Source organism: Thamnophis sirtalis, unplaced genomic scaffold, assembly GCF_051295495.1.
Source record: "Thamnophis sirtalis isolate CommonGarterSnake01/CBP01778 unplaced genomic scaffold, rThaSir2_p1.2 scaffold_5, whole genome shotgun sequence".
Classification (NCBI taxonomy): domain Eukaryota; kingdom Metazoa; phylum Chordata; class Lepidosauria; order Squamata; family Natricidae; genus Thamnophis; species Thamnophis sirtalis.
The window spans coordinates 89,780,831-89,798,662 of record NW_028261385.1 but is presented as its reverse complement, the minus strand read 5'-3'; the positions used below and the strand labels follow the sequence as shown (position 1 = coordinate 89,798,662).

The following is a 17,832-nucleotide window of genomic DNA, read 5'->3' as shown; positions in this document are numbered from 1 at the left end:
ATGCAGGTGGACTGCTGAATCTTGTCCTGATGGGTTTGTTCTCCTATGTTGTGTCATGCATTTATAGTTGTTTTGTTCCCCCAATGTACAGGTCTACACATGTGTCACTGCATTGTACTGCATATACCACATTGCTTAGTTTGTGTCTTGGTGTTTTATCCTTGGGGTAGACAAGCTTCTGCCTTTGTGTATTCTTGGGCTTAAAGTGTGTACACATGTTGTGTTGACTGAAGATCCTCTTGAGCTTTTCAGATATTCCTGCAATATATGGAATGACAACATTGCTTTATTTTTTGTTTTCTTCTGTTATGGACAAGCTTCCACTGGGTCTTTTTTCAGATTTGATGTAGGCCCAGTTGGGATAGCCATACATTCTGAGGGCTTCCTTGATGTGTTTTAGTTCTTTTTCTTTCCCATCTTTGCTGGGATAAAATATAACCAGTCTATAACACAGTCCTTTCAGCAGTTCCAAGAAGACTCCACACCCATTTGCACTAGTCAGGTGACCCTGAGGACACAAATAAACCTCCTAGTGGGCTTAATGACTTTCTAAAAGAATGCAAATGACCAGTTGTATGCAAGGAATATAAACCCTTCCATTCTCCACCATCCAGTCAGAGCTGAAGAAGTCTCTTGGGTGAGAAGCAAAACATCTTCAAAGAAAAACAAGGAAGTCCAGTTGCCCCTTGAAAAAGCACCTTTGGGTGTCTACCAGAAGTTAACCAACTTCTCCCAATGTCATAACGAAACAAATTGCATTTAAAGAGAAGGGTAAGAACTTGCCTTGATGAGAAAGCTAAGATTTTGTCTCCTACATGCTACCATTCCCTTGCTGAGCCATCCCCCATTCTCTTGTTGCATCTTTCCCACAGTTTCAACAACAGACACTGTGGATTCCACATGCCTATCCTTCATATCAGCTGAATCAGAGCAACCCAACCACCTGTTGGATGTGGAAGCTATTGTAACCCTCATGGAAAATGCTCACAGAGATGACAAGGTATGGCTTCTGTATTGCTCCTGAAGAAAGCAACCAATCTTTAATCTAAAGAAGAAATCTTGACAGCTACCATGTTTCTCAAAAATAAGACAGGGTCTTATTTTCTTTTGACCCCAGAAATAAGCACTCGGCCTTATTTTTGGGGAGGTTATCATTTTTGAGGTGCAGGAGGCAGTGAGCGTGGCCACCTCATGGCTGCTGCTGTGTTGCAATATTTTTGGGAAGAGCTTATTTTCAGGGGAGAGCTTATTTTAGTGTATGACTTAAAAGCACAGTTGGGCTTATTATCAGAGGAGGTCTTATTTTGGGGAAAACAGGATACATATACTGTGGCTGTCACTTGGCTTCCAGGGGCAACCTAAGGTATTAGATATCACCTCTAAAGTCCCATATGGTTTTAAATCTGGGTATCTGTGAGACTCTCTGCTCTAGGTAGATTCTACCTGTCTGATCTTGTCTATGACAGAGGATATATTATGAGATCTTGTCCACAAAGTGATATGATGGAGGGGCTATCTATGGAACAATCCCTTTTCTTTGGAACAGTTCCTCTTTCCCCTCTTTCCTGCAAAGCTAGAATGAACCCTTCCCTGATACTATTTGGAGAACTAGTTAAAAGGCTTTGCTTTTCCACAAGACTTGGGCTGGAGTGTATTTGTGATGTTTTTCTTAATAAGAGGATGAGAAAAGGATGTAGTATAACTACTAGGTTATTTGGATATTTATTCATATGCTAATTGTATCTGTGTGACATTTCACAAACATAAACACATGCACTTTAAAAACAAACTAGAAATAAAATTACATAGAAGCCAAGCCAATTAATTTTCACACTCCAATGTCAATTAATCTTAATTAAATATCTTCTATTAATAACTATGTTTTCATTAGGCTTCTTTTCCTTATCTCACGATCCATATTCTTAGTTTTTTCTGTATTCAGCATGCTTTCCCCTATCCTAAAAGGACGGTTTTGATGGCATAAATGTCTGTATATACAGTAGTTATTATGCATCCTATCCCAAAGAAAGAAAGAAATTGATCCCTCCCCCAAACCACATTAAACACTAGATCATCTACTGTGAAAGGGAAGACTCAGCCACCCTCTTTTCTTCTCCCTGTGGGAAAATTCAATATTATATTTCCCCATGTAGAGGGGGGAGAAGATAAATCATCATCAGGGATGTCCAACATTGGCATCTTTTAATACCAGTGGACTTCAATTCCCAGAATCCCTTGGCCAGCCATTTGAAGTCCACAAGTCTTAAAGTTGCCAAAGTCGGATAGCTCTGTTCTACATGAGCTAAGCTTCATTTTTCATGTGGCAACTTGCCCCTCCCTTAAGAGGAAGCTAGTGGAATATTACAATCACAATGTGGAATCAAAGGAAGTGACCAAATGTTCTTTATTTAGTCCTCCATCTGAAACCTCTGGGTGGAAGTTTCAGAAACTTTTTGTGAATATTTAACCACAAGTAAATTAAAGAGCCAGTGAAAAGCCCCATTCTCTCAAAAGCCTTCTTTTCCTTTTGTGCTACCTTTTTAGCTTGCAAGCCTGAGAATAGAGTCTACTTTGGTATTGGACTCATTTGTACACCTGCATACTATTTTTTAATCCCATTAATGATTAATAACAATAAAATAGTGAAATTATACCTGTGTTAATAACTCTAATTATTAACCATTGCAGCAGTTCCTGGATAACCACGAAGAAAACATTAGTTTCCTGCGTGCCATTTCTGCAAGTTGCGTGGCTGCACAAAAATGTGGCCAAGACACACTGGATCTTCCATATTCAAAAAATCAGTTGACTGAGGCACTAGTGGTAAGTGAGAGCCAACTCCAATCAGACCAAGTGGGAAGGTGGCTACCAAATAGTGGAAAGTAAGCCTTGGATTTTCAAGGCAGAATTAACAGGGGGAAGCAGCCCTTGTTGGCGGAATTAAGACATATGCCACCAAATCAAGTTCTGAGACAAAGTTTCCCTGGCTGTTCTAATCAAGGAACAGTGGAAGTCAGTGGTGAGATTCAAAAACTTTAGCTACCAGTTCTGTAGGCATGTCTAGGTGGGCATGGTATGGCTTCGTGGTGTGGTTTGGTGGGCATGGCAAGGGAAAGATACTGCAAAATCCCAATTTCCTCCCAATCAGCTGGGATCGGGAGGCAGAGAATAGATGGGGGTGGGGCCAGTCAGAGGTAGTATTTATCGGTTCTCCAAACTACTCAAAATTTCCGCTACTGGTTCTCCAGAACTGGTCAGAACTGCTGAATACCACCTCTGGTGGAAGTAAACAGAAGAGAAAAATGGAGGCAATCCATTACCGTAAAACATGGCAAGGTTTTTAGACCAATGTGCCTTTGGCAAAATAGGATCCAAACTGGAAAGGTAGATTAATAACTCATTATTTATGCATAAATAAAAAAGGTCTTTGTGGATACAAGGTGGGAGGCCCCTTAAAAGGGAAATAATCATTTTATACCCAGTTCAAACATATTTGTGTTCTTCAATTGGCTTGATAACTTCATTTGAGTCATCAAGCATCTAGTAAACATGTTCAGTGGCTGTATATGTACCATGGAACAGTTCATAGAATTGCTTGATAATCTTAGCATGATCTTGTTCATGCCTAATTGCATATACAGGAGGGGTGTTTGCCACATTATAATGAATTTTCAGGTTAGTCAAGTTCTGCTTTTTGCATAGGCTTTGCATCTGGCTGGTCTGAACCAGTTTTTATCAAAATCTATATTCCACAAGGGAAATTTGCATACTACTAGAAACATAAATCAAAAGTGTCCATGGAGATTGTCAGTCATCCAGGTCATGGTTGTCCCAAGGTGCTTTTTCAAGAGGCAACTGGATCCAAGAAGCTTCTTCAGCTCTGACTGGATGGTGTATAAACAGGAGTATAAATCCTTCCATTCCCCATTATCCAGTCAGAGCTGAAGAAGCTTCTGGGAGTTGCCTCTTGGGGGGGGAAAGCACCTTTGGGATTAATCAAAAGTGCTCCTTGTTACTGAAAACTGTTACTCAAAGAGGGCTCCTTTGCCTGCTCCCATCATTCCCTTCTCTGATGCTAACGAGTGAAAGTAAATGAGCTCCTTTAGCATCAAATCAGACCACAAGACTAGCAGAGGACAAGAAGCCTGACCGAGCAGCGTGCAAATACTCTTGCCCCATTGACATTTTCCTCCATCTCTTTCAGATGGTGATGGAGACACTGCCCAGTCACTCAGTCCCATCTTTCATTCTCTCCTGTTCTATGCTCGCTGTCTACAACCTGAGGTAGCTGCTACCTAACAAAAAACAAAACAAAACAAAAAAAAAAACCTTTGTGCTAGTTCTGCAGCTGGGGGTTTGTTTCTTTATAAAGCCAAATTAGGGGAAACGGTAGCTCCAGTTAGCAGCATTTGTGACCCTCTTCATTTTAGGAACAAATTCAGATGCTCAAGGTCAGCCATAGATATTCCACTGCATGCTGTTCTTCTCTTCAATACTGCATAAACTATCTCTCCCCCCACCACCTTGGTCTCTTCTTGGCTTCCCATTTCTATCAGTATTCTCTAAACTCTCAATCTTGTTTTGTTGATTCTGCCACTAACAGCTTGACAACACTCAGATATTTTCACCTTCATTTTTTTACTTGTACATTAATTGTTACGCTGTCCTTTCTTTCTGATGACAAATGTTATATTTAAGAGCGGAGGTGACACAGTGGCTAGAGTGCAGTACTGCAGGCTACTTCAGCTGACTGCTAGCTGCAGTTCAGCAGTTCAAATTTCACCAGGGGCAAGGTTGACTCAGCCTTCCATCCTTCCGAGGTGGGTAAAATGAGGACCCAGATTGTTGGGGGCAATAGGCTGACCCTGTAAACCACTTAGAGAGGGCTGTAAAAGCACAATGAAGTGGTATACAAGTCTAAGTGCTATTGCTATTAAAATGTATTAAATTAAAGTCATTGATAGTTGCCCAGTAAAAATAACCTGCTTTTAGTTCTCCTTTATAAACCAGAAGTCTTAGAATGATTTCCCTTCTTTCTTTTATATCCCGATCTAGCTCTTGCTCTATCGACATAGACACACAAACACACATGGTGGGAGGTTGCCTATTTCTATTAAATAAGGCACCGGGGCCCTGTTTCCCATTGCATAATCTATGCCTTCTCTCTTTATTTTACCAGCAAAATGAAGCCCTCGCTTGCTTCTGATCTAGAAACAGGTATTTTGCGACTAGCTCTTCACGGTATATTCAGCATGGAAACGCAAACAACCGAACCTCATAGTGTGGTAAATTGGGATGAAACTTTGCTGGTCTGGGGGCAAATATGCTGTGCTTTTTAAACTCATGTCATTGAGTGATCTTCCATGCTGAGGACTGTGCTGTAGAAATGTACGTCCCAGAAATCAATAAGGGAGGAGTAGATGCCATCTTCTTTTTCCTAAATTCACATAATATAATTCATGTTATTATGACAAATTCACATAACTTATATTCAGGTGTGTGCACTTGTGTGTGTGCTAAGACACACAAAGCAACAATAACAATACTTCGCGTATCTAATGAAATGGAGATGCATAAATCCATGAGGACTTGTGCCGTAATAAATTTACTCCTCTTTAGATAGTTGGTTTGTAATGAAGTTAGAGAATTCCATCCTGGGAGATCGGCCTGCAGAGTTTTCTTCCTTTACAGGCGCTGTACAGATCATCCTTTGACACCCTGGACATGATGCTGAAGGGCCTGCTGTCTGAGGCACCTACCATCAGCCACCTCCTATTTATATTAGAGGTAAGAGGCTAAAGAGAAGATGGTGGTGGGGTTCTCTTGAGGTTAGTATGAGTGGGAGAGGTTGAAATGGAACTTAATACATCTTAACACATACAACCTGAAGCCTCTAGATTTCTCCAGGTTCCCCAAAATTTCTTCAATGACCTCTAGAGATTTAAAGTGGTAGGTCAACATTTCCAATACATTGTTTCAGAGCTGCAAACAAATTCTCAGGAATAAAAAAGAGGTCTCAAGTCTTTTCACCCCATAAACCCTCCTTATTTTGGGCTGGTTCTCCCCCCACCTTACTTCAAAGGTTTCGATTGTCCCATCTTTGAATTTTGATTCTGTCACTTTTGACATTATAACATCACTGGCCTAATCTCAAGCAGTCAGTACTCAGTAGCAAAAATAAATTTTAAAAAATGTTCAAATTCAAGAAATGGAGCAAAAAGGGTCAAGACTCTTGAGTGGCCATAGTTCAGAGATGGTATTCTATTTTCTTCACTACCAGTTCGGTAGCGGCAGCATGCGCACCCCCGCACTCACTTTGCTTGCACGCAGCACATCTGGGCAAGATCCTTAATGATGTCTGGGTAGGTGGGTGGGTGGAGCATCACACCCCCGCCACTACCAGTTCACCTGAACTGGTGCAAACTGGCAGCATACCACCTCTCCCATAGATATCAATAAAAGTTGGATATTATCTGGATGAAGATACGATAGGCCAATCTTTTTCTGACTTCCTATTTCCTTCCACAGCACATCAATTTCTGGATTCGTTCACAAGACCCTCAAGAGAGGTTCAGAGCCATTAATTGCAGCATCTCCTTACTTCGCCATGTGAACCAGCAATCAAATTTTGAGGTAGGTGATGATTTGAACTTTGAGATACTAAGCATATTGAAAGAATACACCAATCACCCCTTTCCTGTTTATAAAACTTTGATCCTAACTAAACTTAAAACTTACAGAGAACCTACTTTCTGTAGGTTAAGACGCGCCCAGATTTTCACCCTCTTTTGGGGGGGGGTGTTTTATACTCCGAAAAATACAGTAGTTTTCCCATTGATTACGGGTGGGAAAAGAAGAGCCTCAAGTTGAAAGGCAATTTTTCTATGGCATTAAGTGATCGTATCAGTTGGGAGGTTTAAGAGTTGAAATTCCACCCTTATGAGCACCACCAGTTTGAGAGAAGCTATTCTATGTAATGTTGTAGTCTTCCATGAAGATTATAACTGAGGATAGATCATAATTTTTAAAAATCTATTCCTCCACTGGATGCTGATATTCCCAACTGAATATTTTTTTGAAATACTATTTTTTATTATTATTGGAGGCATGCCTAATACTCCTGTCCCCTCTTTTCTCCACAGCAACCTCATGAAGTGAATTAGGCTGAGAGTGAGTGCCCAAAGTCACCAGTTGGCTTTCATGCCTAAGGCAGGGCTAGAACGCACAGTCTCTTGGTTTCTAAGCCAACACCTATACTATACCAATCTGATTCTCTTCCTTAAACTAGATCTTTCTTGCAGGCTGAGCAGTAAATTGCTTTGCACTGCCACTCTTGAAGGGAATCAGTGTTTTCAGTCGGATTTGCATAATAATGCATAAGTGCAGTGAAAACTTGCAAGATGTCGGTGCTATTGCACAAGATCTTGGGAGTTTTCACTTTCTTGTAAGTGATGGGGTAGGGTGAATTTCTGGCTATTCAGGTCTTACTACGCCGTCAGTGTGAAAAATGGTCATGTTACTTTTTTCAGTACCGTACAGAGGTGGATTTCTGCCGGTTCACCCCAAATCGGGCGAACTGGTAGTGGCGGCGGCAGGAGGCTCTGCCCACCCACCCGGATGTCACACAAGCAAACCAGTAGTAAAATAAACTGAAACCCACCACTGGTATTGTAGTAAGTCTGAAAATTCACTAAGTGAACTGTTGTAAGTTGAGGGCTATTTGTTCAATATCTAAAGCCTATTTAAATCTTACACCCATCATCCCCTCCAAAATACAGTATCCTTTTTGATAGTTTCTCATTCCAGAAATCAGGCGATTGCTTCACACTGATGCAGAGGTCCTTCCTTAGCTGCTGGTCACTTAAAGGAGAGTTTAAAAAAAAATGAAATGAAAAGCTAACACAAAACATAAAGAGAAGACTCCTTCTCTTTTCCTTCCTTCCTTCCTAGAAATCTGGGGAACTACCTGGTTTGGGACACCAGGTAGCACAATTTGCAGTTTGTATCACAGATTCAGTGGAAGAGGTGAGCTACCAAGCCAGAGATGCCATTAACTGCCTTTACCAACTCCTCCTGAATCATATGGGTAAGTAAAGCCTGCTTAGGAGAGAATGGGTCATCCCCGAGAGCTCCTGTTTACCTTCTTAGAGAGCAGAAGCTCCCAAACTGGGAGCGAGGAATATGAAAAAACTTTCAGAAGGGGAGTGATGGTGTGAAACCTTTAAAGAAATCACAGGATTAAAAAAACCACCAAACTATACTATGAAGATCTAATGGACTAGGAAAAATCATTTGAGGTGTGGGGGATGATGAAAAGGAAGGGGAAAGGGGACTACCAATCTTGATGAGGTACAGCTGGAAGGCTGAGGCTGAGGCAGGGCTGATAGGAAGATACACATAGCAGACTACAGGGAAGATAGTGGTGGAAGATCTATTGTTTTGCACCTTCAAAATAGTGGATATCCTGAAAAGGAAGGCAAGGGGAGGTATAATGATAGAAAATTTGGGAATCACAGTGGTGAGTGAAGCTAGGAATTCTACTCCAGCAAGAGCCACAATCTGACTGTCCCTATTTCAGAGCGTTTTTCAAAGTGTGGTTTTAGATATTGCAGGAGTAGCTATGGATCATCTGAACTCTACTGGCCAAATCTTTCTTTCTTCTATGTGAGGAGACAGGACAAATGTTTCTTATCTCACCACAGCTGCATTCTTAGAAATTCTGATGCTAATGCTGAAATCCAGTTCATCTGTCACATTTTCTCCTCCTTGGCTGGAGGAGCGAGTGACTCTCATTCTGTTTTTGGATTTATTTGTAGGGATTCCAGATAACAAACACCTTATGGTCAGCACTCACAATCCTTCATATCTTTCATATACATTTTTCTTCCAGAAAGGTGGCTCATGTAGCAAAGAATCAGCAACCAATTGAAAGTTGCCATGGTGTGGTATTATCTTTCTTTCTTTCTTTCTTTCTTTCTTTCTTTCTTTCTTTTTCTTTCTTTCCTTCCCTCCTTCCTTCCTTCTTTCTTTCTTTTCCTTCCTGTCCTTCCTTCCTTTCTTTTTTCCTTCTTCTCTCTCTCTCCCTCTCTCTCTCTCTCTCCCTCCCTCTCTCTCTTTCTTTTATTTTAAAATGCATGTCCCTTCAACATGAAGCATCCTCAACATGTTAGGCCTTACTTTTACATAAATAAGAAATAGGATGTATTCCCCTCAACCCTCTTGCAGAATTGTTTCTCAAATCTGGCTTCATCTTACAGCCAGAATTAGATGGAAATGTTTCAGAGAAGGTGCCCTCAGAAGAAAAATTCAGCTTCAAGTCCATGCGTGATAGAAATATGTCCAGAAAGCTAGCCAGCTGTACAATTGCAAAGGCTCATCATGCAGGGGGGAATGGGAATTAGGCCTCTGTTGTCTCCTTTTTAGGATTCAGCACAACAGAGCCCATAGAGTTATGGTGCCAGGAAACAGAAGACAAGAAGATGCTGGCTTATCTTGATGCCTGCAGGGTGGGTGAGGTAAGACCCGCTTTTGGGTGTGTGTGTGAAATAGGCCAATAGGCCAAGGAGGATCATGCACATCCTTCGTATCAGGGGTCTCCAACCTTGGCAACTTTAAGACTTGAGAACTTCAACTCTCAGAGTTCCTCAGCCAGCAAAGCTGGCTGAGGAATTCTGGGAGTTGAAGTCCACAAGTCTTAAAGTTGCCAGGGTTAGAGACCCCTGCTTTGTATAACAGCAATCCTGCTACTCATTAAAGGTAGTCTTTGACTTACAACAGTGACTGTTCCAAGTCAGAACAGCACTGAACAAAGTGACATGATCATTTTTCACAATTAACCACGTTTGTAGCTTCCCCATGATCATGTGATTAAAAATGCAAATGCTTGGCAACTGGTTCATACTTATGACAGTTGCTGTGTCCCAAGGTCATGTGACCTCCCTTTTGGAAACTTTGGACAAGCAAAGTCAATGAGGAAGCCAGATTCCTTTAACAACCCAGTTACTAACATATTAACTGCAGCGATTCACTTAACTACCGTGGCAAGAAAGGTGGCAAAATGGGGCAAAACTCACTTAACAAATATTTCACTTAACAACAGAAATTTTGGGCTCAAAATTTGGCTGTAAGTCAAGGACTGCCTGTAATCTGGTTTATATAGGTTTATATAGGTCAGTCTATAGGGGTCTTTTCAACAACACATTGTGAGAAGTAGCCTAAAGAAGTGTGGTATCCCCCTCCCCAATATCTTGCAATGAACTAATATGCCTTATGTATTAGTAAACAGATGCCTAACTTTCATAAGGCATGTTAGTTCATTGCAAGTATTGGGGTGGGGTATGCCATGCTTCTAGGTTGCCGATCAGGGCTTTGCCTTTTATGAAAAGCATGCATGTTAACTACAGGGGAAAAGCCATCTTGGATAGCAGCAGGGATGCCATTTAGCCCCAACTATTGCCTGCTCAGTCCATCTCCCAAAGCACATATTATATCTAATGATAGAGCTAATCCTGGTAAAACATGGACACATCAATGAAAATGTCTTTTTACTATTTGGTAGTAGGAATGGACCATTTTGACATATTTATTAAGTGAAGCCACCATCAATGACAGCAACTTCTGCATCCTCAGAAACATGAAAGGAATTATAGTTTGGTTTGAACTGGTGATATTGAAAGCTATCACTTAGAGAAAAGAAACTCGCTTCCTTGAGTTCCAGAAATTGTATTTTCCCATTCTGAACACAAGATGCCCAGCATCAGCTTAAATATATATACCGGTATTTCCATCATCCAAAATAGAGAGGTTTCAGAAAGAATAATGAGGAAAAAAATACGACTTCCTCCTATCTTCAAGTCTCTTCTCAATTATAATACTTACCAAGAACACATTTTGTTTATTTACTTGTATCCCACCTTTATTATTTTTACAATCAAGCCAAGGTGATGAACATATCCCACACATCTTCCTCCTCCTATTTACCCCACAACCACCACCATTTGAGGTGAGTTGGGCTGAGGAAGTGACTGACCCAGCTGGCTTTCATGGCTAAGGCAGGACTTGAACTCGTCTTCTGCTTTCTAGCCTGGTGTTTGAACCACTAGACAAAACTGGCAATACATGTCCAGATTTGGGGAGATCAGCTGACTTGGAAAAATTTGGTTTTATAGAGGAAAAAATGGCAAATACTTTCAGGTGGTTGGGAAAGAAAAGTTTAAAGTTCTCTGTTTGATTTTAGTTTTAATTTTAAGTTAGGTGGAAGAGAAGTGGGCATCGCAATTAATTCTAGATGCTAAAATATCATTGTTAAATAATTAAAGTTTTTTAATCATGTTATATAGCCCACCCATTTGTACTGCAACCCCCAAACCTATGGCACTTGGACACACCAGTTCTAAGTAGTTTGTATTGTTTAAAATTGCCATTATAGCTTTTTAAAACAAACTCATTGAATAACATTCCTACCATGCTTGGATAGTAATATGACCACGTGTTGGTTCCAGATATTCAAGAACATCTTCACAGAAGATCAGAAGAGAGCTTTTCTGCAGACCTCCTTGCTGGCCATGTATGATCCCTTGATGAGGATAAGTCAAGCTGGAATTCTTCTAGTTTATTCCCTCTTGGGGAAGACAGCAGAATTAATGCGGGAATCGGTAAGCTATTTGATTTGATTTATATGCGAGGAAATCACAAGGCCACATTCCTCACCCCAGTACAAATAGGCATTGCATGAAATCACTCCTGGTGGAATGGAAAAGGATGATGAGAGTCTCATGCAGAAGTCAAATAGTAGCATTGCAAATAGTTTATGTTCTTCAGCACCATTCCCTTAAGATGTCTGAGGCATGTAAGGTAAAGGCAAAGGTTCCCCTCGCACATATGTGGCAGTCGTTCCCGACTCTAGAGGGCAGTGCTCATCTCAATTTCTAAGCTAGAGAGTCAGCGCTGTCTGAAGACATCTCCATGGTCATGTGGCCAGCATGACTAAATGTCAAAGGCACACGGAACACTGTTATCTTCCCACCAAAAGTGGTCCCTACTTGTCTACTTGCATTTTTTACATGCTTTCGAACTGCTAGGTCGGCAGAAGCTGGGATAAGTAACTAGAGCTCACTCTGTTACACAGTGCTAGGGATTCGAACTGCTGAACTGCTGACCTTTCTGCTTGACAAGCTCAGTGTCTTAGCAGCTGAGCCCTTGAGGCACGTACTTCAGGCCAATAAAATAACCAAATCTATCTACATAAGGGCAGTATATTCAGTAGGCCAAACAAAGGGCAACAAAATAGCACACAACTTTTTGAATTATCCAGAATTCTTAATCAGATGGAAAACTGAAGGGAAGGAAAGGACTATTGGTTGATAATGAAACTAGACAGGCTTTCCATTCCATAAGGAGAGGCAACCTGATGCATTCCAGATAACATTGTGCCCTACTACAGTTCTCATTAGTCAGCATGGCCACAGGTCAAGAATAAAAAGTGTTGCAACCTAAAACTATAAACTTATTTTTAAGGAACTTGTGAGAGGAAACCACGAGAGGTCTGTTTCTGCCAATATAGAAATTGCCCCACAATGTCTGATTCTTTGTTTTGGGGTTGGGCTTCCGCTCCCCGCATCTCCAGGCAGAAGACGTGGAGAAGGAGATCTACATGCAACTTCACAAACTTCGGATTCTCCGAGAGGTGCCTGAAGCATTGCAAAACTTTCTCCCAAATTAAGGTAAGGCTGTTGGTCAAGTGGCAGGGCTACAGCACAAACTTTTCAAGCAAAAGGAGACCCCATCACAGTCAGACAGGAAAGGTCTAGATTGACTCCTCTTTATTGGTACATTAAATGAAATCATTTTGCACTCAGTTTAAAGGATTTTGACTCAGAGAACTTCCACATTCCATTCCATAATTATCTTATTTTATTACTTATCTTATTAATAGAGTGCTGCTTTACTGTAAAACCGTGGTCCCCAACCATTTCAGCTTGGCAGCCCAGCCTGGTGCGGAGAGGGCATGTGAGTATGCAGAGTTCCATTTGTGTAAGCGGCATGCAAGCGCCCTTCAGTCATATGAATAGACCTTTGCGCACAAATGGAGGGTGCTTGCACTCACAGGTGAAGCTCCGCTCACACACGAGTGGAACTTTGCACACGGGCTTGTCCCTTTAGTGGGCCACTGGATGTGGGTTGGGACCCCTGCTTTAAAATATCCAAAATTGAGGTGGGGGCAATTGAGTTGTCTGCTACAAAGTCATAGTACAAAAATTGGTTAATGAGCATACATCATAAAAGATAAATTCCTTTTATTTGTTCTCAACCATCACTTCTATAATTTCTGCAGGTAAATCTGTAGTTGAGCTCTTGACTCTCAATAAAAGCAAGCAATTCACACCAGTTTTATTATTTATTTGTTTGTTTGTTTGTTTGTTTGTTTGTTTATGCTGGGTAGAAAGTGCCTTCAAAGGAGTAGGATCTATGGACCAGTCATGAGATGTAACTATCTTTTCTGTTTCTTTGGTCTTAAAAGGTTTAAAAACCTCAGTAATTTGTAATTGTTTTTTTTTTTGTGAATTATGTAATCCAGCTTCCTTTTTTGAAGGTTGCAAAAAAAAGTGGATCATAATCTTTACAAGAGATTATGAATAAATTATAACACTCTATCTATTAGCTTGTTTAGCGTAGAGAGAAGCAGGCTAATTAGGTGAGAGAGATATAATCACAACATACATACATACATACATTATACTATATATATATATATATATATATATATATATATATATATATATATATATATATATATATATATATATATATATATATATATATATATATATATATATATATATATATATATATATATATATATATATATATATATATATATATATATATATATATATATATATATACTTAAAGTCACAACCCCTGGTATGCCCAAGTGTGGGAGGAAGGTCACACTTCCACTCTCTGTCATTAGGCTCGTCACAAGAGTCCATCCAGACAGAAACCCAATATTTTTACTGTTGCCTTTGATATATTTGTGTTTTTATTTGTGCTGATAAATAAATAAAGGAAGACTAGTATAGATCTATTTCAAGCTATTTAGCTCTCATCAGCTAGCCATATCCTTACTGGGATTCAAACCTGTGCTCTATTGCCTCCCAGGCAGGGAGTTAACCATTTGAGCTACAGAGAACGACTCCTTTTATCAGCCAGCCAGGGTGGGAGGTATATACTTAAAGAGGTATATACCAGGGGTTGTGACTTTAAGTAGTATTGGGTGCCTTTAGGTGCAGTCGGAATTTTGCCCTGACCAGATGGTGATCCGATCCGATAGAGGCTCCACGCATTGCTCGAACATCATGAGTAGCGCTCTGGAATCGTTTATGCACTAGGAAATAGTCCAGCATACTTTTGTCTCTGCCATTATTTGAAAACCAAGTGTGCCTGTGATGGATCGGGTTCTGAAAACACGTGTTGCAAACTACCATTTTATTGAAGCTTGCAAATGATAGTAGGCATAGACCGTTGTTGTTAAGGCTGCCACATCCGAAAGGACCAAGAGTTTTCTCCCAGCCAGGACGATTTGAGCCGGTTTGTGCATTCAGATCCCCACAGAGAATAACTAAATGGTTGCCACCTTGGTATGAGTCCATCGTTTGCTGTAAATTTTCATAAAATAAATCCTTGTCAGCATCGTCGCTTGTTTCCGTAGGGGCGTATACTCCAATCACGATCGTTGGTATAGTACCAGCGAATTCTAAAATGACGATTCGGTCCGAAATCGGTTGGAAACACGTGACATATTTCTTCAGACTAGATTTTAATATAAAAGCTACGCCTCGATTAAAGCTTTCGCCGCCGGAATAATAAAGGTTAAAGCTAGTTGAATGGCTAGAGGTAAAAACAGTACGTTCCCCTTGACTGGGGAGTCTGGTTTCGGTAATAGTCGCTAAATCAATATCAAATTTGTTGAGTTCATCGGCCAATAAGTCCATTTTGCCGGTTTGGCTACCTGAACGTATGTTCCAGGTGGCAATGTTCATGATTTTCTTTGCATTAAGAATTTTGTTCGCTGCTGCTGGTAGCATATTTTTCGAAGGGAGCCCAGATACCCCCAACGCATCGGTTCGGCCGTGTGCGCTAGTTGTTGTTACATTATCCGTGTGTTGTCCTGCCATTGGGTTCTCAGCTTATTTCATGGTTCCGTCGCCACGGGAACCAACACTCCCCATTTATCCGGGCTTGTGACCGGCTATGGTTTCTCATAGGCTGGGTTGGCTTACCAGGGGTTGTGACACTAAATATATACCTTCTTCCCTGGCTTCCCTGGGGGTTTGAACTGATTGGGTGGGGGCTTGGCTGTGTCTTGATTGGGTGGAGGTGTGTCCTTATTTGGTGGAGGTGTGTTCTGTTCTGATTGTTTGGGGGGTTGTGTTTCATGTAAGGGTAGGAGGGGTTTTAAAGAGGCTAATTGTGCTTTTGCAGTCTGGCTTCTGGTTCTGGGTCGTGCCTCCTCATCAGTTTGTGTTTTTGTCTGTTTTCTTTGTGGATGTTTGGTGGTGATATTCTGTGTGGCTATTGTGGGTGTGGGCCTGGTGTCATTCATCATGTTCGGGACTCGTTTGACAATAAGGGCAGGCTTCCAAAAGGCTGGCAGGCGGGAGAAATCAATTTTATGTCCTGTGGCTTTGAGGTGTTGGACCAGGGAAGAAGTTGGTTCCTCTTTTTTGATTGCGTTTTTGTGTTCTTCAATGCGTGCACTTATTCTTCTGTTGGTTTGTCCAATGTATGTGGTGGGGCAGGTGGTGCATGGGATTTCATATACTCCTTGATTTTCTAACTCAATTTTGTCTTCTAACTCAACGTCGCCAAGTCATCTCCAATTCTACGCGGGAGAAAACCCGAACAACTAGAGACCTACATACTGACACCCGCGAAAACCTCAGAAAACACACACACACACACACACACACACACACACACACACACACACACACACACACACACACACACACACACACACACATATATATATATATATATATATATATATATATATATATATATATATATATATTTATTTGTTATATTTATGCTGATAAATAAATAAAGGGAGACTAGTATAGATCTATTTCAAGCTATTTAGCTCTCATCAGCTAGCCATACCCATGTTGGGAATCGAACCTGTGCTCTATTGCCTCTTAGGCAATACAGAGCTCGACTCCTTATCAGCCAGCCAGGGTGAGAGGTATATATTTAAAGTCACAACCCCTGGTATGCCCAAATATGGGAGGAAGGTCACACTTCCACTCTCTGTCTTCGGCTCGTCACAAGAGACCATCCAGACAGAAACCCAATATTTTTTACTGTTATATATTAGCAACAGTTATTGGTTCTTAGAAACATCCTTGTATTTAATTGAAAGTTTCCAAGAGTACCTGAATATTTATTGCAGTGATGTTACCTTCTGAGTTCTGTTTGGATTGACTGCCTTTATTCTCTTCTTACTGAATAACCTTTAATCCAGGGGGATCCAACCTTGGCAATTTTTAAGAGTTGTGGACTTTAAATGACTGGCTGGGAAATTCTGATTATCTTAAAGCTGACAATGTTGACATCCCTCCTTTAATCACAACCTTTGATGTGAAATTTGCCCAAATAATAATCCCAATAACTAAATAATATTGACATTTATTCTCAAAGGAGCTATTACAAGGCTCAATTTCTTGTATCACTATCGTAATCAGAAATGTCAATTGGATACATTGGCCGCTGCCAGTCAATCTGTTGAAGGATGGAGATCTAATAAAAGTCGCTTTTACCTTTCCTATTTACCCTCTCTATCTGTGCCCCAAGAGATGCCCATGACTACAGTTAGTCCTTCCTCAATCAAAATTGGGGACCACAACTTCCATTCCTAAGGGGGGGGAGGAAGAGGAAGAGGAAGGAGGAGGAGGAGGAGGAGGAAGAGGAGGAGGAGGAGGAGGAGGAGGAGGAGGAGGAGGAGAAGAAGAAGAAGAAGAAGAAGAAGAAGAAGAAGAAGAAGAAGAAGAAGAAGAAGAAGAAACCAATGGTAATGAATAAGCTACAGCTCATCTCCTCCTTCCTTCTCCAATGCTTCGTTTCCAGACATTTAAAAAATCAATTCCTATACTAATTAGAAATTTTAGCAACTGTAGTGTCAAAATATTGTGCTGCAGCCTGGAGAAAGCTGATATTCAATGATTAATCCTCAGAAGGGACATGATCATTTGTTCATTTTACCAATAAGATAAAAGCAGTTCTTTTGGATAAGAGTCTACACAATTTCTTCTAAATGCTGCCTTTATATTTAACATCCATGCAGTTATGTTTCCTATGTATAATTTATCTAATCTGAATAAGTTTCCCCTTTTTTTTTTAATCCAGGTGCCATACTCCTGAGGACTGAAAGAATGAACCACTTAAGAAAGGAGGACAAGAATAGTGGGAGAGAAGGATTTTCAGTCTGTTTTCAACTGTTCCCTGTTGTGGTTTAACTTGTTTCCTCCTCCCATCCCTAATAGTGAGAAGCCATTTTTTTCTCCCTAGGAACCTTGAAGAACCTAGAGATCACAGAGTAGCATTCAATATAACTGGCACTTAAAAGCACCAGGCAGCATATGCCTAGGTATGGTGTCACCAGGGGAGCAGTGAATGATACACGCTATATTGGTGCATCGTTCAGTGACTCCAAGGGCCACAGCCAAATTTCTTTGTATTACTATTATTACTATTTCATTAAGCAAGCAAGGTGATTTCTGATTAAATTACTGTATATATTTTTGTGAAGGTTTATGCTTATGTGAGATCTTA

The 17,832-nt window shown here is 40.6% G+C and overlaps 1 protein-coding gene across 4 annotated transcripts; it reads left to right on the top strand.

Annotated features, from left to right (window-relative positions):
- The first annotated feature begins 2,663 nt into the window (after positions 1-2,663).
- Positions 2,664-17,584, top strand: LOC106541334 (maestro heat-like repeat-containing protein family member 7). 4 transcript variants are annotated; one of them, XM_087716181.1, is made up of 10 exons: positions 2,664-2,823; positions 4,205-4,284; positions 5,180-5,285; positions 5,692-5,787; positions 6,529-6,633; positions 7,951-8,086; positions 9,424-9,515; positions 11,502-11,654; positions 12,630-12,722; positions 12,935-13,037. In XM_087716181.1, the coding sequence occupies exons 2-10, from the start codon at positions 4,205-4,207 to the stop codon at positions 12,950-12,952; spliced, it is 879 nt and encodes a 292-aa protein (XP_087572307.1). In that variant the 5' UTR covers positions 2,664-2,823; the 3' UTR covers positions 12,953-13,037. The 4 variants fall into 4 exon arrangements, with proteins under 4 accessions (XP_087572307.1, XP_087572310.1, XP_087572309.1 ...); XM_087716184.1 differs by having other exon boundaries at positions 2,665-2,823; positions 12,626-12,722; XM_087716183.1 differs by lacking the exon at positions 12,935-13,037 and adding an exon at positions 17,407-17,584 and having other exon boundaries at positions 2,666-2,823.
- Positions 17,585-17,832: the final 248 nt, after the last annotated feature.

What these genes read in the sequence shown, in the direction of transcription:
- LOC106541334 (XM_087716181.1), top strand. Translation starts at nt 4,205, where the DNA reads ATGGTGATGGAGACACTGCCCAGTCACTCAGTCCCATCTTTCATTCTC. An exon ending in ACCTCCTATTTATATTAGAG is followed by an intron (nt 5,788 to 6,528) that starts GTAAGAGGCTAA and finishes TTCCTTCCACAG; the next exon opens with CACATCAATTTCTGGATTCG. An exon ending in ACCAGCAATCAAATTTTGAG is followed by an intron (nt 6,634 to 7,950) that starts GTAGGTGATGAT and finishes CTTCCTTCCTAG; the next exon opens with AAATCTGGGGAACTACCTGG.